This window comes from Saccopteryx leptura, chromosome 6, assembly GCF_036850995.1.
Source record: "Saccopteryx leptura isolate mSacLep1 chromosome 6, mSacLep1_pri_phased_curated, whole genome shotgun sequence".
Taxonomy (NCBI): domain Eukaryota; kingdom Metazoa; phylum Chordata; class Mammalia; order Chiroptera; family Emballonuridae; genus Saccopteryx; species Saccopteryx leptura.
Genome location: NC_089508.1, coordinates 37449948 through 37476597, shown reverse-complemented (window position 1 = coordinate 37476597; position 26650 = coordinate 37449948). Strand labels below are relative to the sequence as shown.

At 42.4% G+C, this 26650-nt stretch overlaps 1 protein-coding gene across 1 annotated transcript in view; it reads left to right on the top strand.

Moving 5' to 3' along the window:
- The window catches only part of RHOJ (ras homolog family member J), an 86067-nt gene that overhangs the window by 37063 nt on the left and 22354 nt on the right, over positions 1-26650 (top strand). Inside the window, exon 2 of the mRNA XM_066342513.1 lies at positions 23631-23689. Coding sequence (XP_066198610.1) covers positions 23631-23689 — 59 coding nt within the window. The remainder of the gene's footprint in view (positions 1-23630; positions 23690-26650) is intronic.

Genomic DNA, 26650 nt, shown 5'->3' with positions numbered 1-26650 from the left:
AGAAAATGAGATAATTCAGGTAAACCACTTTAGCACAGTGCCTATCTGGCAAATATGCAAGGAATGTTAGCTAGTATTCATTCTGTTATTGTCTTCCTCCTACTTCTTGCACCTAGATTTTATTTCACCACTAAGATTCAAGGTACATTTTTAATCATTTTTTTTTCTGTAACAGCACATAAAGTAAGAAGATAGAAGAGGGTTGTTGGGCGGATAAAATGTATTATGCTCACTTTGTTAAAGATGCCGTCGCCCAGGTGATATTAATTAATGTGTGTTGGGGGCAGGCAGGATCATTGTAGCCTGGGGCTTGGTTTTGGGATTAAGCCTTTCCTACCCTTTTTGATGTGAGGTGGTACAATCCAATCATGCCTCAGAAAGTGACTTTGTATTGGAGACTTCCCTATTTTGTATATTGGATTAGAGGTTGTGAAGCTACAATATAAAATGGGGGCGGAACGAGATTTTGCGCTCTTGGTTCCTGGGATGATTAGAGGAAGGAGGCCACGTGGAGTAGGCCAGGAGAAGCAGCCAAGATGGTGGAGTGCTGAGTGAGATGCCAGTTTGTGGAGAGTTTGTATCTGGGATAAGGAAGGAGATGGGGAACTGAGGAGAATAAGGATGGTGAGCTAGAAACCTTTGATTCTAGGAAACTCGGATAAGTCAGTGGCTTTGTGAGCACTGAATGTGATTGGGTTTTGGAGCCCAGTGTATGTTTTACTTGCCCGCCGGGTGCAAGCTAGGATTAAAGACTATGGCCCACCAGTTTGTGGCTCCGTTGTTTCTTTACCGACTGTCCGAATCCAATGCGAACCTGCATGGGCCAGAAGGCTGCTGTGATAGTGGCCCTGGCCGTGGCTTCTGGCTTTACAAGGGTAAAGAGGAGATAAATAGAGATGGAAGGAGACTTGACTTGGGGTGGTAAACAAATACAATATACAGATGATATGTTATAGAATTATACACCTGAAAACTATATCATTTTATTAAGCAATGTCACCATAATAAATTCAGTTTTTAAAAAAATTTCCTACTGGGCCTTGGCTGTTTGGCTTAGTGGTAGAGCATCGGCCCAGTGTGTGATACCCTGGGTTTGATCCCAGCCAGGACACACAAGAGAAGGAACCGTCTGCTTCTACACCCCTCCTCCCTTTCCCTTCCCTCTCTCTCTCTCTCTCTCTCTCTCTCTCTCTCTCTTTCTCTCTCTCTCTCTCTCTTCCCCTCCCGCAGCCATGGGTCAATTGGTTTGAGCACATCCACCCCGAGCACTGAGCATGGCTCTGTGGAGCCTCCACTTCAGGCTCTAAAAATAGCTCCGTTGTAAACTTGGCTCTAGATAGAGCATTGACCCCAGATAGGGGTTGTTGGGTGGATCCCAGTCAGGGTGCATGTGGGAGTCTGTCTCTCAATCTCCCCTCCTCTCACTTGGAAAAGAAGACAAAAAAAAAAAAAAAAAAAAAAACTTTCTACTTTTTGTATATACATTCATAAAAATTCAGCTTTCTGTGTGCTATTGTGGGCTAGCCTAAAAACCGAAACTTCAAAGACAAGGGAGAATATACTCCCAGTTGCAAATTCAGCTTGACAAATTCAGACCACAATCTGTCTACAGGTTTATAAGAGAAGACTTAGAATCAGCCCTAGTAGAAATATACGGATTAATTTCTTTTAACTGTTACGTGGTTTCTACCAAGCTCCCTGTCACAGGTCTGGAGACAGAATTAGAAGGAGATGAGGAACAAGGCTGGGATCAGAAAGAATTGGAGATCATCAGGGAGGCTCCCAGTAGACAAATGGCTCTTGGCCCTTATTTTTAGACGAAGTGAGAATGGAGTAGCCAGATCAAAGATTAAGCAAAAGTTTGTGTAACTGTGTTGAAATAATACACTGAGATTCTCTTAGAGTAGATACTCATAATTATATTGTCTCCTTAGACCCCCAACAAGTCTCTTAAGCAGTGGACTTACCAAGGTACATTCTGTAGCTAGTACATAGTTGTAAAAAGCATCTCCAATGGTAGTTACCTGCTCACCAAATGTATCTGAATTTCCAAAGAATGAAATTTCACAAAACTTTAACTTTTGCAGACTCTACCTGCCTTTTTTTTTTTTTTTTTTTTTTTTTTTTACAGAGGCAGAGATAGGCAGGGACAGACAGACAGGAACGGAGAGAGATGAGAAGCATCAATCATCAGTTTCTCGTTGCGCATTGCGACTTCTTAGTTGTTCATTGATTGCTTTCTCACATGTGCCTTGACCGTGGGCCTTCAGCAGACCGAGTAACCCTCTGCTGGAGCCAGCGACTTTGGGTCCAAGCTGGTGAGCTCTTTGCTCAAGCCAGATGAGCCGGCGCTCAAGCTGGCGACCTCGGGGTCTCAAACCTGGGTCCTTCCGCATCCCAGTCCGACGCTCTATCCACTGCGCCACCACCTGGTCAGGCTCTACCTGCCTTTTATCATTGTTTCTGCTTCCCCTTTCCTGTAGGCCTAGAATCTAGTGTGCTGTAATGTATAGGTTAGAAACGAGAGAGAATGAGAAAAAAAATTAGGAAGAGAAGAAATGATATTTTCATTGATATTTTCATATTGTCTGGGAAGAGACTATGTAAACTTCTACTGGCAAATACAAACTATCTATTTTTCCCATTTTTAAAAGTGAATTGTCTCTCTCATATCTGAATATGCCCTTGAGTAAGTATCATCAGACAGGTTGCTGGTAGATCTCTTTTGCCATTTTCTCATCCACGTGTTATGTATGAAATAAGACAGATTTCTTACATGAAGTATCTTTGTAGCCCCAAATAAAGTATCATAAAACAAATTATGATGTAGATCATTGATTGGGTATGTTTATCTTTTGATTAATGTACTGAAACACATTGAACATATTTTCATTCATGATATGGTGATTCTACAAATTCAAATATGGGCAAAATGTTAATCATTTAAGTCAAGGTAAAGGTGATTAAATGAAGTGAACCATTTGGAAAGCTAAGGAAATAATCAAATACTTCAGTTCGGTAAGTCATTGACATACATGTTTGCAATCTGAGTCAGATGTCCCTCGATACTGGGGTTATGGAAAAGGGATCTGCTCCTTCCCGTCCATCCCACGGCCAGATTTATTATTTATTACTGCTCTTTTCCACATTCACGCCCTTTGTCATTGTGAAGTAATCACAAGGAAATTCCATATTTTGCTATTTTAAGTAGATTTCAGAGTCAGAAAAATAGTGAGACTTCGGGTTTTTAGATAATGGTCTTTTCTTCTGCAATTACATAAATTCAATACTGATTCTTCTTTCTTAACATTTTTCTCTTTTTTATTTTCACCATTCAATCACTTGACAAACATTTATTGTCATCCTGGAGCCACAGTGCACAAAGAAGTCACGGCCCCGATATTGTTGCCGATTCCAGGGATAGTCTTAGCTTCCGCTGGAGCTTCATACACACAAAACATCTTCCATCCCTGCCTTCCCAGGACCAACTTTTCTTTTTTTTTTTAGATTTTATTTATTCATTTTTAGAGAGAGAGAGAGAGAGAGAGAGAGAGAGAGAGAGAGAGAAGGGGAAGGAGCAGGAAGCATCAACTCTCAAATGTGACTTGACCAGGCAAGCCCAGAGTTTCGAACCAAAGACCTCAGCATTCCAGGTCAACACTTTATCCACTGCGCCACCACAGGTCAGGTTGAGAGATTTCTTTTCACTGTTCCAAGATGGCTATCAGCAGCTCCTGGAGCTCCCTCTGTACCCATTCACTTCCAGCCAAAAAGAGGATCCATTCACCTATAGCTCAAATAAAAGACCTGGAATTGAGTCTTGTTGGTCCCAATTGGTCTGACATGGGTCATGTGCCAACTCCCAACCAATTCGTGTGACCAGAGAAATATATGATAGGCTTGCAGTAATCACAGCTCACCATTATAACCAGTCAGAGACTACTGCATAATGCTGAAAAGCTCAGGGCACTTTTAGGAAACAGAGGAAGGCGTAAAGTTGAGGCTGGGAGGAACAAGATACATACACTATACTCCCTGCTCTTACAGAACTAATATCCCCTGAAGAATTGGTAGAATGACAGGTACCCACCCACTCAGTGCATGCATGAATCATTTCTGATATGTGAAGGCTAGCAAGTGTGTGGCCCTGAGAATCTCTCCATAGCAACAGGATGCAGGCTGACTGTTCTGTTAAAAACTGCCACTGAGTAGCCACCATATGCTCAAAACTGTTGGCCTCTGGCAGCAATTTATAGATGAAACCTTTCATATCCAATCAGTCCATACTTTGATTCATCCAGGGACTAAAAATTCATGTTTTTTTTTTTATAAAACTCAAGGTTTCAGGTAAATTTGAGCAAGAGATGCTGAAATATAGTGTTTGCAAGGATGTCAATTTCCTTGGCTAATTGTGACTTCATTTTCCCCATGTAGAGCTGGTTAGAGAAAACTGTAAATAGTTGGCTCCATCCAAATCTCGTGTTAGTAGAAATATTCCTTTTCCACCTTCTTTACAGCCTTGAATGTTGGATTTAATTCTAACCTTGCATGTCACACTTCATCATCAATCTAATGTTCTCAATCAGTGGCCCTTAACCTTGGCCACACAACAGAATCACTCGGGGGACTTTAGCATATATATACCTATACCTAGGCCTCAGCCCTAGAGATTCTGTTATCATTGGTCCAGGATGTGGCCAAGGTTGAGAACCATTACTCTGAGGAGAAACTTGTTAGAGATGCAGATATGACTCTCCTAGGAAACATGACCAACTTGTATGTACAACTCATCCAAATGCCATAGTCAGCTCAAAAACAGTTGAAATTGATTTAGGATGAAATCAAGTTAAAAAAAAAAGAGAGTAAACGTTCTCTAGATCAGTGGTTTTCAACCGCCAGTCCACCAAAAATGTTGTACCAGTCCACGAAAGAGTTAACCACCCTGACATTGTATGAAGATAATAGAGTCTAAAATCATTGGGTTAAAAACCTCTGCTGTGGATCAACAGCAAGCCACCTGTCTGTGCATGCTTTTGTCCCCACCACCATAGATACAACGCCACATCTCTGCTGCTACCACCTGGGCTAAGCCACCATCTTCTCCCTGGGCCACTGCAACAGTCTCCCAATTCTCTCTTGTCTGCTGTCACACAGGAGCCAGAGGTTAGCTTCTTAAAATATAAATTATAACATCTCATTTCTGGTCTCAAACACCTTCCAAGGTTTCTTCCTGCTTATGTTACAAAATATACAGGCTCTTCAGGACATCGTCTGCTCGCTACCACCCCCATCATTAGGTCCATGTTAGCCACATTGGCCTTTCATTTCCTCCACATCTTTTCCATCTCAAGGTTTCTGCATGTGTTGTTCCTAGAATGTTTTATACACACACACAGCACCTGATCTCTTCCCACTACACACATAAACATTCTTTGCTTTGCTTGCTCACTTTGCTTATTGCTAAGGCCTCAACTTATATTTCACTTCTTCAAAGAGATTGTCCTTGACCCCTAATTTAAAGTGAGTCCCACTTTCTTAGTACCTGATTTTAAACCTTTATAGAATGGCATTACCAGTCTGGTATCTGGCTCCCCCTGAAGATAAGGACGATTCTGTTTGGCTCACCCATGTATGCCCCAGCACCAACCCTGCCCCAACCCAGAGTAGAGTCTCCACAAATTTTCAATGGAAGTGGAAGAAGTGTTATTATTGTACCATTTACTTACACTGTGGAATACTGTCAAGAAAAAGCTTATGAAGTACATAGCCCTACTTATTCAAGGTGACTACTTCTCTAAGTGTTCTCTTTACAAAGACCCACAGGAGAAAGTTTTTCACAGTCTCAATTCTAGGGAGAATTATGTTTTTCTTGAGTAGGCAGTTGGTGTTTGACCATCATATTTCATAAGTCACTTGATTTTGATTCTATAATTATTCTACAAATCATCAACCAATTAGACTTTCCTCTTTGCTTTGACTGGTAAGTGCAGAGCCAAATGTAAAACATCCCCAAGCTTACCCCCATACAGAACACTCATCATACATATTCTGCATTCCAATCTCACTCCAGTTTCATCTAATCAATCTTTCCTTCATTTCTCCTCTGCTCCTCATTTTTCATTATAATGTGTTTATAAGCCATCTTAAATATTCTCTAGAACTAAGCAAAACATGGTAAATAAATTAAATGATGACAAATAAGTTATTCAAGGAAAAGAGGGAATATCTATCTGATGAGTTGTGTTTCAAGGATTTCAATAAATAACACTTTTTTCCTGCTTAAGAAAGAGAAAGAAGAGTCAAACAGAAAAAGACCAGGATGGGCTGAGGGACCATGTGTACATGCAACTGTAGACTCTCTAATCCATCACAACAAGCATTGAAAACAAAGGCCTATGTATCCAGAAAGATACATAGCAGACGGATTCCAAAGGGAAAGGGGGAGAGGCTGAGCAATGCATGCTCAAGTACTGTCCCCACATCTACCAAGCAGACCATTCTCCATTGTCCCCACTCCCCTGGGAACAGTCAGGTCCAGAGTGTTAATACTAAGTGATGCCCTTCACATGGAAACATTAAGCCAAGTGTTAATACTAAGTGATGCCCTTCACATGGAAACATTAAGCCCCAAACATCCCCAAAGCATGTATTTCAGCTAATAGATATTTTATAACAAAGTTTCCTGTATTCATTTCCTACCGCTGCTTTAACAAATTACCACAGCTTGTTATCTTATATTTCTGGAGGTCAGAAAAGTATCTCACTCGGCTAAACTCAACAGGTGGGCAGAGCTGAATTCCTATAGGCTCTAGGGGACAGCCTGTTCCTTGCCTTTCCCTGCTTCTAGGGGTTATTCCTCATGCCTTGGCTCGTGGCTCCCTTCACATCCCTCCAACCTCTGCTTCCGTTCTGACCATCAAGTAGTCTAGAATAATGTCCCCAATTCAAAATCCTTAATTTAGTCACATCTGCAAAGCCCCTTTTGCCACATAAGGTAAAGTATTCATAGGTTGGGAGAACTAGAAAGTAGATGTTTAGAGGTGCCATTATTCTGCCTACCATTGTCACACTAAATAATTAGATGCCTGTGGAATGCCAAGGTATGAGTTTGGAATGTGTTTAAAACAATATCAAAGAACTATTGCCAGTCTGGTATTATCCACTTAAGCCAATTCATGTATTCCAACAGTTCAGTACAAGAACGTGATATAAAATACTTCTTCAAGTAGTCCAAGGATACTTCTAAAGCTGATTTTAACCTTAGGAAAACTATCACTGCTTCCTAAGCAATAGCCCTCAAGCATGGAGCGTTGATGAAAGAAACTGTTTTACTATTCCTCTTCTCTGGAACTCACCACCTTCTCTGTGGTATCCCAAACCCGTCCTGGCCATTACAAAACACACACACACACACACACACACACACACACACACACACACACACTCCTAGCATTTTCTACCTTCTCTTCAAGCCTCCAATCCCATCCTGATAAATGCAACAGCCCCAGAACAGGGACATGAGGAAGGGATAAGAAGTATCTCTTAAGCACAGGAAGGTGAAGAGGTAATATTTGACAGAGAAATTAGGAAATCCCCTATAACTATTTAAGAAGCATTTGGCTGGGTTTTACACAATTTTTCTAGCCCCACTGCTAGCTCTACATTTTATATATATATATATATTTTTTTTTTTTTTTTTTTTTTTATTTTTCTGAAGTTGGAAACGGGGAGGCAGTCAGACAGATTCCCGCATGCGCCCGACTGGGATCTACCTGGCATGCCCACAAGGGGGCGATGCTCTAACCATCTGGGGTATTGCTCTGCTGCAACCAGAGCCATTCTCAGCGCCAGGGCAAACGCTGCTCCAATGGAGCCTTGGCTGCGGGAGGGGAAGAGAGAGACAGAGAAGAAGGAGAGGGGGAGGGGTGGAGAAGCAGATGGGCGCTTCTCCTGTGTATTCCTCTTGCCTTTCTTTACACTTGACCAGAAGGTCAAGGCCACTATAATTCTCAAGGTGAAAGCCCTTCAGAATTCAGGTTAGTGTCATGCAAAGAAAGCAACATGCAGTAAATACTTTTTTGTTATTAATCATGTGCATCCAGCTGCCATTTGCTTGAGAATGCCAATTCTTAATTCCCTCATCTTCTATAAAGGTACACCCCCAAGCTTGGATACCCAATCACAGATCAAAAATACTGTTTTCTATTCACAGTTAGTTGAATCCCTGAACACGAAGGGTTGACTGCAGAGTCAAAAGTTATATGCAGATTTTTTAACGTGTGGGCATCGGTGCCCCTAACCCTTGCTGTTGTTCAAGGGTCAACTGTTCCTCAAAAGCACTTAGGTTTTAGATATTTTAAATCAGTTGCTTAGTGTTTTCATTCCCTGGTGTAGGTCACTGCCCCCTTCTTGCCTATCTCCGCTTTCCTCCAGCCGTGTCTATTTTTACAGGGTCAGCCCTTATTGATGGGCTGCTCCCTTCCCACTCTTCCTGGAAGCATAGAGCAAAAGCAGCTGGTTACAAATGCCCTACCTCACGGAGAGCCAGAGGACCTGACCCTCAGACCAAAGTTGAAAAGAGAAAACTTTTTGTTGACCACTCAAGGGTCAGCCAATGTGATGATTTAAAAAAAAAAAAAAAGGGCAAAACTAGATTTGATTTATCTGAAGAGGTATACTTAATGTTCATTTATTCTCACTAATTTTTTTTTTAAACTGAAACGTAATTACCAGGTGTGTTTTACTCTCTGTTGCTTGACTGGGAAGTCAGATTTGGAAGCAGTCTACAGCTCCTGCTCCGCTCCCCACAGTCACCCCAAGCGACATGATGGTTAGGGTCAAGGGCTCGGGCTGCTCCCCACTACACTCCAGCCCTGAAATTGACACCCTCAGTGACTGTTTTTGTCATTCAAGACTGAATCGGGGTTGTCTCAACTGTCAGTGCTGGGAACTAGCCAAGGATTCCATCACTGTCTATCTATCCTTGGAGTATGTGCAAGCCATGGGCTCAATAACTTTCCTTGTTTTCAAGAATTGATCACTTTCAATTCAACAATTGTGCCACCTAGAACCCATACCAGAAAGTAGCATGAGGACTGCCTGTTGTGATTTCCTGAAAGCTAGGAAAGTTGCTAGACCACAGACTCCCCATCAGCCTACCAGCTGCTCCTGAGATCCCAATTAGAGCTTGTAGCAGTTTGGTGTGAGACTTAAAAATGTATACCATCCATTAGGGAGGGGGGACATCTAATGCTATCCATTCAACAAGTACTCATTTATTGAATACCCACTATGTTCAAGACACTAAGCTGGCTTTAGAAATTTGTCTTTGCATTTAAGGAGTTCACTGCCCAATTAGTCATTAATCACATGCAGAAGCTTGGTGTGTGGGGAAACGCAGAGCAGATAGATTTTGATAAGGGTGCAAGAAAAGGTGGATGCCAGTTACAGCGCCAGAAAGGAGAGAGTAGGCTGCAGGAGTTCACCCGAGATGCTAAGCTAGTCTGACCCCACCAGCTGCTCCGAAAGCCATGTCCACACTGACCTGTATGAAGGCCAGAAGGACAAGCAACAGTCCATACTTCCTAAGGTCCAGAAGCACACTTTTGTAAATTAGGTCACAGAACTTCAGAAAGAAACTCAGAAATCCCCATATAGAAGAAAGCACATTAGTCTTTATTATGCTCCAAGCTGCTGGGTACAATCTACTGAAATATTGAAATAAATGGCTGAGAAAATCAGTCCTTTTTATGGTCCCATTCGCCCAAATTGCCTGCCTTCCTCCCTTTACTCATGCGCGCACATTTTGAGGTCACTTTCCCCTCAGCAATGACCCAGGGGAGTGAGACAATATTTTCCAGGCCTCGAGATTACTTGTTTATAATTTCATCGTTTTACGGTCCTCTTTTTTGGCCTAAGTCCCTTTTAGGCCTCAAACCTCCACTGAGGAAACAGGCAGCGCTCCCCTGGGGCTTCCCCGAAAGCAGATGCCTCGGCTTTGCAGGACTTGCAACGTGATTACACCCCACCCCCCACCATCCTCTTAATTTCTGAAGACCAGTGAGTGGGAGGTTAGAGCGCAAACTCCAGCTGCGGTATGGACTCTGTTCCTTCCCGCACTTCTTTAGTGGAGTAGACTTCTTATCCGTCAACCACGAGGGGCGCGAGCCCCATTTAAGGAAGGAGAGCCTTGTTACCTAAGTGGGGACCACAGAAGAGTAGCAAGGGCACGACCTAGAAGCTTACTAGAAATGTAGATTCTCCAGCCTCACCCAGATCAGTACCGAGACTACAGTCTGCAGCCGGGGGTCGGCAGGCTCAAGACACAGGAGAGCTGATGGCGCTGATGGGAGTCCAAAAGCAGTCTGTTCGTGAAGTCCCTGGTATTCATGGGAAGGTCAGTCTCCCCCGCCCCCATTCAGGTCTTTAATCTGCTATGCTCTCCTATTAAAATGTTAATGTCATCCAAAAACACCCCCACAGAGCCACCCAAAATAATGTTTGACCAAATATGTAGACACCCCATGGCCTGGTCAGGTTGACACATAAAATTAACTATCACAGTCGTTATTAGAAATTCATGACGGGAAGGCAGGGAGAGGAACCAGCATCACAAGGTGGGTCACTAGAGTTGCAGTAAAGGTTAGACCAACACTGCAGTCTTCTGCAACATCTTTGGTCTACCATTCTCCCTTTACCAATGCCCTCAGGGAGGACAGGACTCGGTAGCATACCATTCCACGAAGAAAAGAACAGGCTAGAGCAGACTGAAGTGACCAGAGCCTCTTTACCACCTAGTCCCAGGCTCCGCTGACAGCTATTCACTAAAGAGCCGAGCCCAGGCCCAGTAGCTGTTCCTGCCTGAGCCAGCTCGCATCAAGACTAATAATCCTTCAGAATAGGGTTAGATTTTCCCTTTGAAGGGCTGTAGGTCAAGACTGAGAGAAGTATAATATATAACGAGGCCACAAGTCAGAAAGAAATCTGGATGGCAAGACCAGTTTAGGGCAACTCTAGAGATATTGAAAGGTCCAAGCTAGATTCAAATAGCTAGATATCTAGACTAAACCAGCTCCTGGAATCTGCCCTGGAGTGGAACCGACACTGGGCTTCCAACGACTGGTTCTGGTTAGAATAACCTAGCCCCTCCTCAGCCCCTTTTCTTTCTTCTCCATCTTCTTTCTCACTCCCATCACGATTTTTGTTTCCAGCAAACCTGACTTCTTTTTCTCCTCTTTTTTTTTTTTTTTTTTTGTATTTTTCTGAAGTTGGAAACGGGGAGGCAGTCACACAGACTCCCACATGCACCCGACCGGGATCCACCCAGCATGGCCACCGGGGAGCGATGCTCTGCCCCTCTGGAGTGTCACTCTGTTGCAACCAGAGCCATTCTAGCACCTGAGGCAGAGACCACAGAGCCATCCTCAGCGCCCAGGCCAACTTTGCTCCAGTGGAGCCTTGTCTGGGGGGGGAGGGGGAGGAGACAGAGAGGAAGGAGAGAGGGAGGGGTGGAGAAGCAGATGGGCACTTCTCCTGTGTGCCCTGACTGGAAATCGAACCCGGGACTCCTGCATGCCAGGCCGACGCTCTACCACTGAGCCAACAGGCCAGGGCCTTTTTCTCCTCTTTGATTTTACAATTTCTCTGTGGTTACTGGCAAAGTCACTGAATAGTCCTCCTCCCTGGCTCTACTGCCATGTGAGGGCCTGAAGGCCTAACTTCACAAGAGTCATGCTGGTCTAGTAATTCCCAGGTCTACACACATGCTGCCCCATCCCACATCCACGTGACTTCCACTGGTACAAGCTCATTATTTCTTCTGACCAATTAGTGATGACTCAAGAAGATCATCATCTTGGCTCTAATTCCCTGTTCTACTCTTGACCCTTTAACCTTCTGGTCTATCAAGGACTGCAGCGCCAACTACCTGGTGTGTCCTTGACAATATGGTAGTTTAAACTGCTGAGTGTCTGTAGGTTCCAGGAGGAAGGCATGATGCTAATATCCTAAGAGAGTTTGGCAAACACCCCTTGACCTGTGAAACAACTACCTGCATTAAAATGTGTCAGAAACACAAGAAAGGGATTAATTTATAAATGTCTATAATCCTTCCCTTCTCCCAAACCCTCTTCTATTCTGCTGAAGAGAGAAAGTGTCTTTGGCTACTCAGTTTTCCTTTCTTCCAAAGCCCAAAAGGAAAGGGTTAGTCAAGCCTTAGGCTTTCTTGTGTGGGCAGAAAGAAGACTAAAATATTTATAGAAGGTGTGCTGGTGAAGAATGGAGGGTGAGGGCAAAGCTTCACAGCTAGGTTAGACTATGAAAAAGACTGAGAAGAATGATTTTTAAGGAACAGTGCTATGGTTTATAATTTAATCCCTCTTTAGTGTCTTGATCTTTCACTTAAAGTCAGAATGGCTTACAAGGACTTTGAGCTATTAGTGTTGTGTGTCCTTAAATGTGAAACCATATTGAGACCATACCACACGGTTCCTCACTTCTCTGTGATAGTGTTATATCTTTGAAAACGCATAGAAATTCTACTAGATTAATTGTACCTCAGCTAAAACCTAACAGAAAAGCCTCAGATTGCTAATTCATTGACCTAGTTGACCACAGGTGCCAAGCACTGCATGAAGTCTTCTAGTTCAGAGTGACAATTCATACCTAGGTTCTGATGGGAGCCAACACTCAGTGCGTCCCTTCGCTGGCTCTCCTTAACAGGACTGGCTAGTCATGAACCTTACACTGCCAATAAGCATCCCAAAATTATGTCTCTATTTTTAGAGGTTTGGGGAAGAAACAATTGGTGGGAAAATATGTGAACAAAGACATAAAAATAGTAGATGTTACTTTATACAAACTCTGAGAAAATACTTAATAAAGTTATAAGATAGTCTTCTAGAAATTCACTGCAGAAAGGATCCAAAAACTGTTTTAACTCAAATTAATATATATAATATATATATATATCCTTCTTTAATCATAACTAACCAGCAAATATTAGTATTTCTTGACAGTTGTTAAGAAGGAAAAATAATAATAATAATAATAAAAGAAAACTTATTCTGGTTAGGGATATTAAACTAAGATAGATGAAATAAAGGGGTAAAACTCACAAATACACAAAATCCTAGGATCCTGAGTAACAATGATGCATACAAGTAAATATAATCTAGGACAACAATCACGCTCAAAAGTAAAAAAACAGAAAAATCGCCTCATGGTTATCCTATAATATTTTGGAGAAGTTATTGAGAGTAGAACATACACTCTAAATCAGGGGTAGTCAGCCTTTTTATACCTACCGCCCACTTTTGTTTTTCTGTTAGTAGTAAAATTTTCTAACCGCCCTCCGGTTCCACAGTAATGGTGATTTATAAAGTAGGGAAGTAACTTTACTTTATAAAATTTATAAAGCAGAGTTACAGCAAGTTAAAGTATATAATAATAATTACTTACCAAGTACTTTATGTTGGATTTTCACTGTTTGGCAGAATAAATCTTTATAAAACAACTTACTATAGTTAAATCTATCTTTTTATTTATGCTTTGGTTGCTCCGCTACCGCCCACCATGAAAGCTGGAACTCCCACTAGTGGGTGGTAGGGACCAGGTTGACTACCACTGCTCTAAATATTCACTTGGCTTGTTCATTTTGCTAGGCCTTGACTTGTCAATAAAAGGTTATATATAGAACCAACTTACTGCTGTTGTCTTTACAGCCCATATACTTCTTTCAGTTCACAGTGAATATGTTTTGGCATATTCTAGCACCTTCAAATGCACAAGATTTTTCTGATACCTTTGAATAGCAAGTATAGGTAGAGAATTAGTGGTTCATCATAATTCTCTGAAAAAGATAAGCAGGGCTGCATTTCACAATGTAGAAAGCTCCCCTGCAGCAGACCAATTCATCATGTGTTCCTACTCATAAATATATCAGCTTGGTCTGATGGCCTAAAATAAGTCTGGAGAAGCCTAAGACAAAATCAGAAAGTGAACCAAGAAGAAATGGCTGAAGTTACATGATGGGAGACAACTCTGATAACATCAATCCAATCTGTACATAACAGTAATAATAACAACATAACCACAATTTTTGCGCACCCAAATATCTTTTCTCGAGTTTACATGTTCTTGAGAACAAAGCATGGAAAAAATTAAAAGTTTTTTCTATAAATTTTTTTATATAAGCAATCTTACTATCTAGCATTATAGCCTCAATATTTTATCATATTTCTCAATATATTTTTAAAATTTACATAGTAAGTTTGCTCCATAACTGATGAGAATTAATCCTCAACTATTGAACACTTAAGTTGGTTCCAGCTATTAGCTAATTTGAACAGTTGATGAATAGCCTTTGTATGTATATATTGGTGTGCACGTGTATGATTATTCTTGAGAATACAATGCAGAAATAAGATAGCTGAGTCAGAGATAGACCCACATTTAGGCATTTGATCTTTACTGCCAAATGGCCTACCAGAAAACAGAAACCAATTTTTATGTTTCCTGTAGCAGTATATGAGTACCATGTCATCATGTGTCCACAAATACTAGGTGTCATTGTCTTTGTCAGTTTGACAGGCCAACAATTGCGTCTTGTTTAATTTGAACTTTTTTTTTTACTCCAGTATTCCTTGACCCTTTGTTTATTTATAAGTTGCCTATATTATTTATTTTCTTTTGCATTATTATCCTTCTTAACTAGAAAGTGCCCTCGTGTATCAAAGATAATCACTTTGTCATGTTCCCAACTCAAAAATCTTATTGAAATCACTTTAAACTTATTAAATTAGGTAAGTGTGACATCTTGACAATATAGAGTTTCCCACCCAAGACCATGAACTGTTTGCTCATCTGTCTTCTTTTATGTGTCTTAACAAAGTGCTTCCTGTGCTGTTTTTCATACAGATCTTGTACATTACTAGACACATTATAGAGTTTGTTGTGGTGGTGAAAATAACATATTCCATCATATTTCCTAAGTAGTTAATAGCTGGTACCCGATAGAATTTTTATGAGCCTAATAATTCTTTGAACACTCTCGATAGGAACACACTATTCCACTTTTCCCATCACCCAGGTGTCTGAATTTCCTCTGTGACTATTTGCGGACATGGAGGGAGAGTGTTGTTACAGCCTGCCTAGTTCCCATATTCTGTAACAGGTATAATCCAGAATATCTGGGTAGGATTTTACACATTTTAAATCTTTTTCTTTACATTACTTCATCTATTATTCACAAAATCTATCAAAGTGGATGAGATACTAGGGAGTAATTGAGTTATTGTTCTCATTTTAAAGATGAAGGAACTGAGGTTCATATCTAAATTACTCACCTGGAGTTTTTAACTTGCTCCGCCTATTGGCCGTCATGAAACCTTTAGATCACCACGTCACAGTCAAGCTAAAACTGAAAGTTCCTGCCTCTAAATTGGATATTTATTCCACCATACTTCATTGGCAGCTTGATTCTTGTGAGTTGCTAGTAATATATGAGTATGACTCAAGGAGCTAACATTTTTTTAAAAAGCATTTCTTTATACAAGGGATTCTGTGAAAAGTATGCTCTTGTTTGCCCACCACAAGCCTCCATGTGCAGGCTTCATTTATAATTCAGTCACTTCTTTCCAAAGTCTTAATTAGAAGACAGCTCCTCTGTACTCTGGGGCTAGTTCCACAGAGCCTAATTTCTGTACCTGCACAGCTGCAGTAAGCCTCAGGACCTGGCAGGGGCCCTGCCTCACTGGCCTGGAGTCCGGCAGCCCTGGAGCTGGTGAAAGTTGCCTAGAAAAGTGGAAGAGCACGCCAAGTACAGATGCCACCCGGGGGAACCATGTTTCCACGGCATCCACTCACAACAGGCAAGCCAGCTTTAGTGCAGAATGTCAATGTTGGTGACTCTATCCTGCCACTTAGTGTTCAGGAAAGCTCAGGGTGACCCTTTGGAAAATGCCATAGCCTAATCCAGAGAGAATAGATGCCTCAGAAAAAACCCTCCAGTTTGGTTGGAGTTTAATACAATGTTCAGTCACACAACCAATGTTTATGGAGCTACATGTCAGGCTCATTCTAGAAACTGATACATGCACATAAATAACACACAGCACCTTAAGACCCAGTGGGCAAGTGAGCATAAAAAAAAGAGGCTCAAGGTATTTGGTGGACATCAAGGAGGAGTTACAGAAGTGAGTTTTCCAGGTTCTTGGAGTCTTCCACGCTGACAAGTGTAGGGAAAGCATTCTAGAATTTCTTTCCTGAAATTCCAGGGTGAACAGCTTATGCAAAGGTGTCATGAGTGTGATAGATTGATGTAAATCTGGATTGTAGGATGGTAAACAACACAAAAGATCCGAAAGGGTAAACCAGAAGCGAGACTACTAAGAGTTCATACACTCTCAGACAGTATTGGAAGGAACTGTATCCTGGAGACAGTTGGGAGCCATGGCTGCATGGACTGGTGGCAGAGAGAAAGAAGCAGCACAGAAGACGGAGCCTGGGGAACGGAATGTGGATTAGGTGCCATTTGCCACTGACAAGGTTGAGGGTGAGCAGCTGCAATGAGATAACTACAGGGATGGGGAAGAGGAGTTTGACTCTAGAGATACTTAGCAGGTAGAATTGGCAGGACGTGGAGACCGAAAAAATGTTGAGGGAGGAAGGGTGAGTCCAAGCAAGACTGAAATTCCAGGACATGGACGTCGTGGAATCATGGCTCTGTCTTTGGTTTGGCCCCATCCCCAGTCAGTTCCAAGTCCTTCCCCTTCTCTTTTTCCCACCCGCCTCCCTTCTCATCTTCCATCATCAAACAAAGATATTTCCTGAACAGCCACCCCACACCCAGACCAGTGTAACATTACTCCAGCAAGCTCTATCCCCAAAAGTATCATTATCTAAGGAGTTCACTGATGCTGCCTTACTTTTGTGTTAGCTTTGATATACAAAATTTCCATATCCATGAATTCCTTGGCTCCTCAAATAAGTTGCATTTTGCCAGTAAGGAAAAAAAAAATTCGAGACACCAGAAAGTTGTGGCTTGTTCAGGGGCCCAGAATTCTTGCACAGTAAGTCAAGTGCTCCAACCAGTTCTTCTGCCTTAAAACTCGAGGCACTTAGAAACTAAGTGCCCTGTCACAACACGTATACCTAACAGACAAAGGAAACATGACCAGGGATGGAAAATGCATAGCAGATACATTACCCTGTTCAAATGAATTCTCATTACTATAGGGTGAATATACAGACCTCACCAAAGCAAGCCCTCAGCTCAGAGTCCTAATAGATTTTCAGGAAGCTTGTGGATTTTTCTCCTCAGTCTTTGATCTACAGAAAAAGGACCTAATGCCAACACATCAAATCAGATACTTTCCTGACCAACTTTTATTTCACACAGACTCAGACACACACACACAGTCTGCTACTTAGGAAACAAAAAGCATTCTTTGCAAAGACAGGAAACAAGCCGGCTGAGGTGAGCAGTGCAGATGAGTAAGAAGGGTTTCAAACCACATGAAGGGGATCACGTATGTGGGAAGGATGAAAGCTCACCAGGAAGAAATTGACCACCATTCATGTTTATGATAATGTATTGTTTATTTCTAGTTTCATAATGTTTTCAAAAGTTGTTTTAATTTGAGCAGAATCTCATCCCAGATGCTTCTGAGTTGGTGCCTTATACAACGTACAGGCACATTTGCAAGGTTCAAACCAGGTCACCAACACAGACACACTGCCCCCAAGAGTGGACACTGGAGCTAGGTGAGTCACTGTCCCAGACAAGATATTCTAGAAAGGAAGAGGAGCAGGGAATGAGGATCAGTTTGGAGGGGGGAGGTCAGTGGTTGCTGCTGAAGATACCCAGTCAGCAAGTGTGATGAGGGTCAGAATGGTGAATTTCCATGTAAACTCCTCATTTCTTGCAGCCCCTGGACATAGACAAGCTGCTGTGATGATTACCCTTAACTTCTGAAAGCTTATAAAGAGTTGTTCTGTCCCTTTAAGGCATATATGATTACTCCTTTTTCAGGTGAGAGAGACATACAGAGTTATCCAACATCTCACCAAACAAGTAGCAAAGTCTGGACTTGAATTAAGAATTGGAGAAAAATTATCTGAAACTTGTATATAAAGCAAAGAACATGCAATTGTCTTTTCAATGTCATGATGGGGCAGTGTGTGGCTCTTCCACAAAATACCGCGTGCGGGCACTACCTCGATAAGGAATGCACCTACCTATATAGTTTACGTTGAAAAACTTTGGCTCTCAAAAGAAATTTCATTGTACTGTCGATATTTGGCTCTGTTGACTAATGAGTTTGCTGACCACTGATCTAGGGTAATAGACCTTCATTTGATTCTACTGTTAACTAAAAGCTTAGACTTTCTGAAGTTGCATGTAACTTGTAAATCGTGTTGGGTAGAGATGCAAATAATTGCTATTTAGTATAAAAGAAAACATCAAAGGCTATCTTTTCCATAGGACAATCACTAGTTTTCTATCGAACATAGTCATTGTGTTCTACCATGTTGCTCTTTAAGTACCTATGTATGCCCACTTCCTCAAAATGCTCTTTAAACAAGATTTATTATTTTACTGGTTCTCTCATTAGTGACTTAATAAATCTTTGACATACTCTCATTCTGTATTTACAGGAGAGCCATGTCACTAACTTTTTTAAAATTCTATTTCTCATGATGCCTATAATCTAGTATTTCCACACACTTAGTTAGGTCTGCCTCAGTCTACCTGTCAAATAGAACACACTCAGGTGAGTGATGCAGACAGCTGGCTATGTGCTGGGAATGGAAGGACTCTTGGAGGCTTCTTCCTAACTGGCCTAACATTTGCACCATCCAAGTTCTCAGGATTCACCATATAGTCATAAAATTGAGTTCAAAAGACCGCTCTTGGCAGCTGAGATGGCCAGCCCACCACCCAACAAAGAAGGGGCTTTGAACCAGGTTCCTAGTGCTGCCAGTAGACTGAGCTGGTTAGCAGGGAATGGCCAGCATGTCCTCATCCAGGTTTGCAAATGACACACAGTTTTGTGAGGCGACTGAAATGCTGAGGGGAGTAAACTCAGGTCCTGCCTGGGACATTTTCTCTCTGGGTGAAACTAGCTGACCTTCAAGAAATCAAACCCATGATTTAGACTTCACTCCCACTCACAAAATTAGCCACTTCTATCCACACAAAGAAGAAACACGCAGAAGCCAAGAGTTAAGGGATTTGGCCAAGAAGACTTTCATTTTACATACTTAACAGATTGCTGACAACTTCTCACACTTCATGGAGAGGCCCATCTGAGCCATTAGCAAGCAGGTCATTTGACTCACTCTCTTTAAAACCTCTCTAAACTCAGACAACAACTCTAATAGCTCTGAGAATAGAAGGTGATCTGGGATTTCAGCCTAACCACTGTCTGCCAGGCAGATTTGCTGGCTGCAGGCGCTTCCCAGCAGTTCGCATCCTGCCAGGGAGCTTCAGGCTGCAAGTCTGCACGTTCTGAAGGACTTGCCTCTGCCTGAGCTGCCCCTGGTACTCTGTTTCTGTGCTATGCATTCAGCACCTACTGTGTTTGCCCGGATCTGTGCTGCGAACTATATGGGACTTGGGGTATGGAAATCCCGTCCTCGAGGGTCTTCCTGTTCAGTGGGAGATACAAGACAAAGATCTACATAGCTATCATTTAGGGTAGGAAGTGACTAGCAATTCACAATTATTAAGATCCCGCTATGTTCTAGCTAATAATGTACCCTGGGTATGCAGTGGGGAGCAAGACAGACTGGTCCTTAGAAGAGGTTCCATAAGCATTTGCTGAAGGAGGGAAAGTAACCATTGCTCAGCACCCACTGCAGGGTGGGCTCTATGCCAGGCATTTTCTCATTTAATTTCCTCCTCACAAGTACTCAGGGTGGAAGATATGTTATCCCCATTTTTAACAAATAAGGAAACAGGAGCTCAGGGATGTGATGTGACTTCCCCAAGGTCACTCAGATAGTGGATCTAGCAAAGATAGGATTGTAATGAAGAACCATCTGATTTAAAAGACCCTGCTCTTTCAACCTCACTCACTACACTTACTATTATATGTCAGGGCATACTTGCCTTCTGTGCTGTTATAGCTGATTTGTTTTCAAAGTGAGAGGCTGCAAAGGACATTGCAGCCTGTTGGCAATAGGGAGGCATCCCCTGCTAGTCCAAGATAAAGGCTCACGAAGCCATTTGGACAACCCACAATCTGCGATTAACACTTGGATTGGTCCCTAGATGTTCTCTAGCATCCACTGTGTGATCCACTTATCTTCCTTCTGCTAAAATGGGAAAATAAAAGGGCAGAGAAGAGAGGATAAAAGCGATACCCACAGAGAGGGGCACAAGCTCTGCTCCCTCCCTTTCTCTTCCTCCGGCAGAGCTGGCCACACACACAGCATAGGCAGCCACCAGACAGCAAAGCTGAGAGCCCACACGGCTTCCACCCCAGCATGTCACCCTCCCGCCTTCCGCCATTTGCCATAACCCAAAGAAATTATTTTAATTCCTTCTCTTTCACTTTCCTTGGGAGAAAGAAGAATTTGGGACTGTCGATGCTGAACAAAGCCTTCAGAATAGTCTGCATTAATGAGTCAGCACAGCCCGACCCTGCATGCCCACGCCTTCTGCTCCATCTCCCCTGTGCACCCCAGGTAGCTATGAGCCACCCAAGTCCTTTCCGCCAGTGCACCTTGGATAACTCTTGGCGACCCTGGGGTTCCGCTCAGAAACATCCTCCGGAAAGCCTCCTCTGACCACACGCCAGCAGTGCGCATTCGCACACGCAGCAGTGCCCCTGTAGTGTTCCCACGCCCCCAGCACGCACTCACGCACGCACACACGCACGCACAGCCACACCCTTACTGCGAGCTCCCGCCCCTTCACACTGCTCTGGCTCAGCATTCACTACATTGCACTGTGTCCAGGCTTGCAGAGCTAGCCTCTCCTCCCCATGCTCTGTGACAGGAGTCTTGCTATTCCTGGTACCATGTAGTCCAGGAACTCAATAAACCCTGGAGGAAGAGAAGGCCAGAGGGGAAAGAAGGCTTTCAGCCCAGAGCTCATCCTTCTTGGGCTGGCACTGACCTTGGGCCTGGTTCAGTTCCTTGCGTTCAAAGCTGCCATGGGGAGAAAAGGTTGAAACCTGAGGACCAGCAGGCTGGGGGGAACGTTGTTCTCTAAGAACACTGGAACAGGAGTTTCGGGGCTCCAGTGACAAAGGTCAGAGCCGTCGCTTAGGGATACATATTTGCAGTGACCAGTGGAGCCGTGAGGGTGACTCTAGTGCTCGCTCCACAGCCGGCTCTGGGCCTGTGGGTCGTGGCATGGTCCCAGCGGGTCTCCAGTACAGCTGCCCCTGACTTGCGTGTACTGGGCTCGCTAGAGACAGGAAATTCCATGTGTAATGGCTGGATGTCTTCCCTTAATTCCTGACGCATGACTAGGTAGTGAACTAGTCCCTAAAGAAACCATTTAGGCAGATTTAAGAACTATCTGGCTGGACTTAAGTAAAAGTATGCAGGAAGAGGAAGGCAGAACAGAACAAGGAGCTCTGGGCCCCACTATATCACCTTCATATCTACTGCTAGCCTCACATTTAAAAGGAAGTAAACATAGAGAGCAGGCTGACAGCTTGAGGTGGAGGAGACATTGAGCAAAAAAGGAAAAAAAGACAGCCCTGGCCGGTTAGCTCAGTCTGTTAGAGCATCATCCACAAACGACAAGGTTACACATGGGAAGCAACCAATGAGTGCACAACTAAGTGGAATAAGGAATGAATGCTTCCCTTTCCCTATCCCTTTCTCTCTCTGTCTCTCAAAAAAAAAAAAATTAATCAATCAATAAAAAATGGATGGAGAGCCATTTGGTTGGAGCGTCTTCCCAAAGCGCAGATGTTGCCGGTTGGATCCCCAGTCAGGGCACGTACAGGAGCAGCTAAGTGTTCCTGTCTCTCTGTCTCTCTCTCCGTACCTCTCCCTAAAGGAAGAGAGAGAGAGAAACTCATGGACACCGACAACAGTAACAGCGTGGAGATTGGGCGGGAGGGAGGAAGTAGGCAGCATGGAGAAAGGTCCGGGGGGATAGATGGTGATGGACAGAGACTGGACTTGGGGTGATGAACACCCAGTACAGTGCACAATTGATGTGCTGTGGAACCGTGCGCCTGAAACCTGTATAATTTTATTAACCAGTGTCACCCCAATAAGTTCAATAAAAAGGAAAAAACAATTCCCCTTCTCTGACAGCATTGTCACCAGGGTTGGATGGAGCCAGGTTCACACTTTAAGATAAACATGTAAAAGCATCTGAGTGTCTACAGCCATTGTTAGGAAGCGGAACACATGTTGATCTGAGCAGAGAGAAAACTTGTTCCCAGTGTCTGTGGAGGCAGTGCTTTCAAACTGGTGCTTTGCCAAGAATGAGCCATTAAGAAGTGCTTTGCCTAGCCCATGAACCTGAAAACTAAAGTAAAATCAGTCCCAAATCAGCAACTCTGAGCAGCAGACTAGAGCGTTCGGCTGGCATATGTTGAAGATACGGTTATAAAAGGTTGCTAATTCAGTTTATCTTTCATTTCCTAAACAGCTAATGGTAGGAGGCATCAAAAATCAGCTTTACATTGCATTTGCACAGTTTTTAATCAACTAGGAAAAATCACATTCTCCTTTATCATTTTACTTCCTTTTTCTAAAAAGAGATGAATTTTTTTTTTTTTTGGAAATTTAAATTTGCTCTTTCCACTCACCAAGGGAATTGTATTATTACTCTTGCATTCAATCTGTTCAATCTCAGTTTAGTTTCAAGTTGAGACCTTATTTCATTTCCAGACATGTACAGAGTGGTTGGTATTCCTTTATTACTTCTCACGTTCAGCTACAATTGCCTGGCAAAGCAGTAAGCCTGCTGGGTAAATCAAACTCTCCACTTCTCACTCTATGTGCACCCATTAGGTATATGAAACCGAAGCCGTACAACGTGTCCTCCTACAACTAAGGCTCAACATTGTAATGAATTAGTTGAGCTAAAGCACAGGAATATTCCATTTTTAAAAAATCTTTTTAAAATAAATATGAAGACCATCTTGTTTCACTATTTGCTTTGCCTTGTAGATGATAAAATATGCAGGTAGGTGAATATTCTTTGTTTCCAGGGTTTCACTAACATTTCAAAGAAGGGTTAAAAACAGAGATTTCTAACAGAGAAATTGCTTCCACAATTGTATCCTTAACAGTGGCTCAAACCAAACAAATGGAGAAAATAACCTAACCTAGAAAGAGTTCAGCATTCTCTTCCTTTGGGAGCTTGATAGTCTAGGGTCCAGTAAGGATCCATGAGCAGCCTACAGAGTGCCACAGTGGCAACAATCATATTCATCTCATTCGAGAAATTTGGACTTGGCTCAACCCATCTAGCCTCACTGCAGCCCAGGGTTGTCTTTCATTTTGAAATCATGCTGTCAACTTGGTTTAGAATATACAGGGATGAGGTATATGCTTATCCTCACTGCCCAGGGAGATGTTGGCATAGAGGAATACGAAGGCTCCTGACTGAAGCTTGCATTTATGGACCCTCCTCTTCTCTTCTTCCCTAGTTACCGTGACAGTGGGAGGCAAGCAACACTTGCTCGGACTGTATGACACCGCAGGACAGGTACATTTTTATCATCTTAATTTATTATTATCGACTCATTTTTATTATCTTGATTCATTCAATAGATATTAGCTCTTCTGATCATTGGGGGAAATTTTATTATCTACCTAAATGACAACCAAAGTACATTCTTAATATCTTTAAAATATTTATAATTACAAAAAAAAATGAAATCATCACATGATTCAAGGTGTTGATAGGCAAATAATGATTCACTCATTGATTGATGACTCACAATAATCAAAATAATATATACAGTGTGTCCGTAAAGTCATGGTGTACTTTTGACCAGTCACAGAAAAGCAACAAAAGACGATAGAAATGTGAAATCTGCACCAAATAAAAGGAAAACCCTCCCAGTTTCTGTAGGATGATGTGGCAGCATGTGCGCATGCACTGATGGTGACATAACACGGTGTAAACAGCAGAAAAGCCCACAGCCATGCCAGTCAAGATGTGGATGGTACAGAGGAAAGTTCAGTGTATTCTGTGGCTCACTAAATTCGAATCCGTGACCAAAGTGCAACATGAATATTGGCGCATTTATAACTAAGCACCAGCACATAGGAATAACATGACTCGGTGGAATAAGCAGTTGAAGGAAACTGGCAGTTTGGTGGAGAAACCCCGTTCTGGTAGGCCATCAGTCAGTGACGAGTCTGTAGAGGTTATACGGGATAGCTACCTAAGGAGCCCTAAAAAATCTGTGCATGAACTGCACTGAATAGGTATGAAACTGGGAGAGTTTTCCTTTTATTTGGTGAAATTTCACATTTCTATCGTCTTTTGTTGCTTTCCTGTGACCGGTCAAAAGTGCACCATGACTTTACGGACACACTGTATTTGGCCAAGACTTTCAATTTTTTCCTACCCATACCAATTCCAGATCCAGAATTACTGAGTCGATTTCATAAATTTGAGTTTTATCCATTATTTATTTCCTGTTAAATTCTTTGCCCACCCTTCATTTGAATTGCCTAGGAGGCTGTGAAAAGGTCCAGAGAGAGGGGTTGTGGAGTGGGTGGTAGGAAGAAGATGGAGTAAGTGTTGGGAGAGGAAAAATGCCAGGATTAGATGTTTTCCACAAGTAAGGGTCAGCCTCTGAATAACTAGATATTGACTCTAAATTCTCTAAGATGTTTTTAAATATAATCACTCTGTCAGACATGTTTCTTCAAGTTGGAAAACCTGGCCAGCCAATAACATAAGGCAATGAACTAGAACTCTCCACACTTACTCAGTCAGCACATGCTCTACTTGGGTGAAAATGCCCCCTTATCTTTTTTTACCTCACATTTCACACACCATTATGAAAATTGTCTAATGTTTTAAGTTCATGGGTTGGAAATGAAATGGTTAAACAATTAATAGCTGTGGGTCAATTTCTTCGATAGCTTTTGTTACCATAAGTCTTGGGTCATTTATTTAGGTCAAAATCAGCGGGTTGTTTAGTCTTACATCTCAAGTCCTTTGGAGTGAATGTCTGACTATGGCCTTTCCCACTGTGAGTTTCCTGGTAATTGTTATTTGTAGTTATGCATTTGTCTAGGTCTTTCTTTTTTTTTCCACAATTATCTGGAGATATGTCTTTTTGTTCAACTTGAAAGCTCTATTCTAGAAAAAAATATAGTAAATGGAATTTTTTTCCTTCTTTTCCAAGGGAGGGGGGAGATAGAAAGACAGACAGGTGGTCCCTTTTCCTGTGTGCCGTGACCAAGAATCGAACCCGGGATATCCACTTGCCAGGCCAACACTCTACCACTGAACCAACCGGCTAGGGCCATAAATGAGATTATTTGGGGGATTTCTGTATGCATTGGCAAGGAGCACTTCATGTACATCTGTGTGACATCAAAGGTTGGTGTTGAGCAGGTCTAGGAAATGGAGAACCTAAAAAATCTAGCCCCAGACTCAAGGCTCCTAAGAGCAACCAGTTTCCCATTATCAGCAGATGGCTGTTTGGGCCAGCTACTCTCAGGAACTAGGGAACTCACATCAATACCAAGACACATGACTAGAAAAGGATGCTCTTGGATGCCCAATATGGAATAATTGGTTTGGCTCCTCTGAGCTAAGTACAAGGGCCTCAGTGCAGCTCATACTTGGCTACTCCTCTGCCAGAATGCAGTCCAGCAATAAGGGTACACAGCTCTATGGGCTGGAGTTGCCTAACTCAGTCACAGAATCGTTGGGGTATCTTCACTCATCAGGGACGTACAGTGTTAAAGAGAGAGGCGTTTACACCTGTCTCCCCTATAGTGAGAGTTTATAGATATGAGATCCAGTTTGAAAAGTTGAATAGCAAGAATTATTTCCTGACTCTGAAACCTCTCTCTGTGTCCCTTACCTTCTACTAAGCTCTCTGGGCCTCTCGTGGTTATCTGGTGCTCCCCTGTTCTATAGCAATCCGTGGCAGTTGTTAGCTTCTCTGTTAATTGCCCTCAGAACAACCTCCCCAGGCCTCTATTTAATTTCAAATTCAATAAAATGGTTTAAAAGTCCTTGTAGAGTTTAATTCTTCCTTCCCACTGCTCTGACCTTTTCAGAAAAAAAAATTTTTAAATAATACTAGTATGTGAGTTGAAGCTCTGAGACAGTGTCAAAATAACTTTCAACTCCAAACTGAAGAAAGCAGGATGGCCCAAACCTCTAACACAGGGGAGAGTGATTAGCACCGATAAAATATAACAGCAAATGGGTTACAGGTATTTCTTCAACTTAACTTTCACTTTAATCTTCTCTAGCAGCTACTTTGAAAGCTCAGAGGTACACAAGGTTTGTAAGGCAGCATAAAATACGAGGCATAGAAATCAGAGTATGTCTTATCTTTTCTTCCATGCCTCAGATTCTATGATTAGGACCTTTAAAAGATGACTCCAAGAACGCCTACAAGAAATGGAGTAATTAAGCAAAATGATTTGAGGCCAGACCTAAGGGAGACCTTTCAGCAGTAAAGGACTA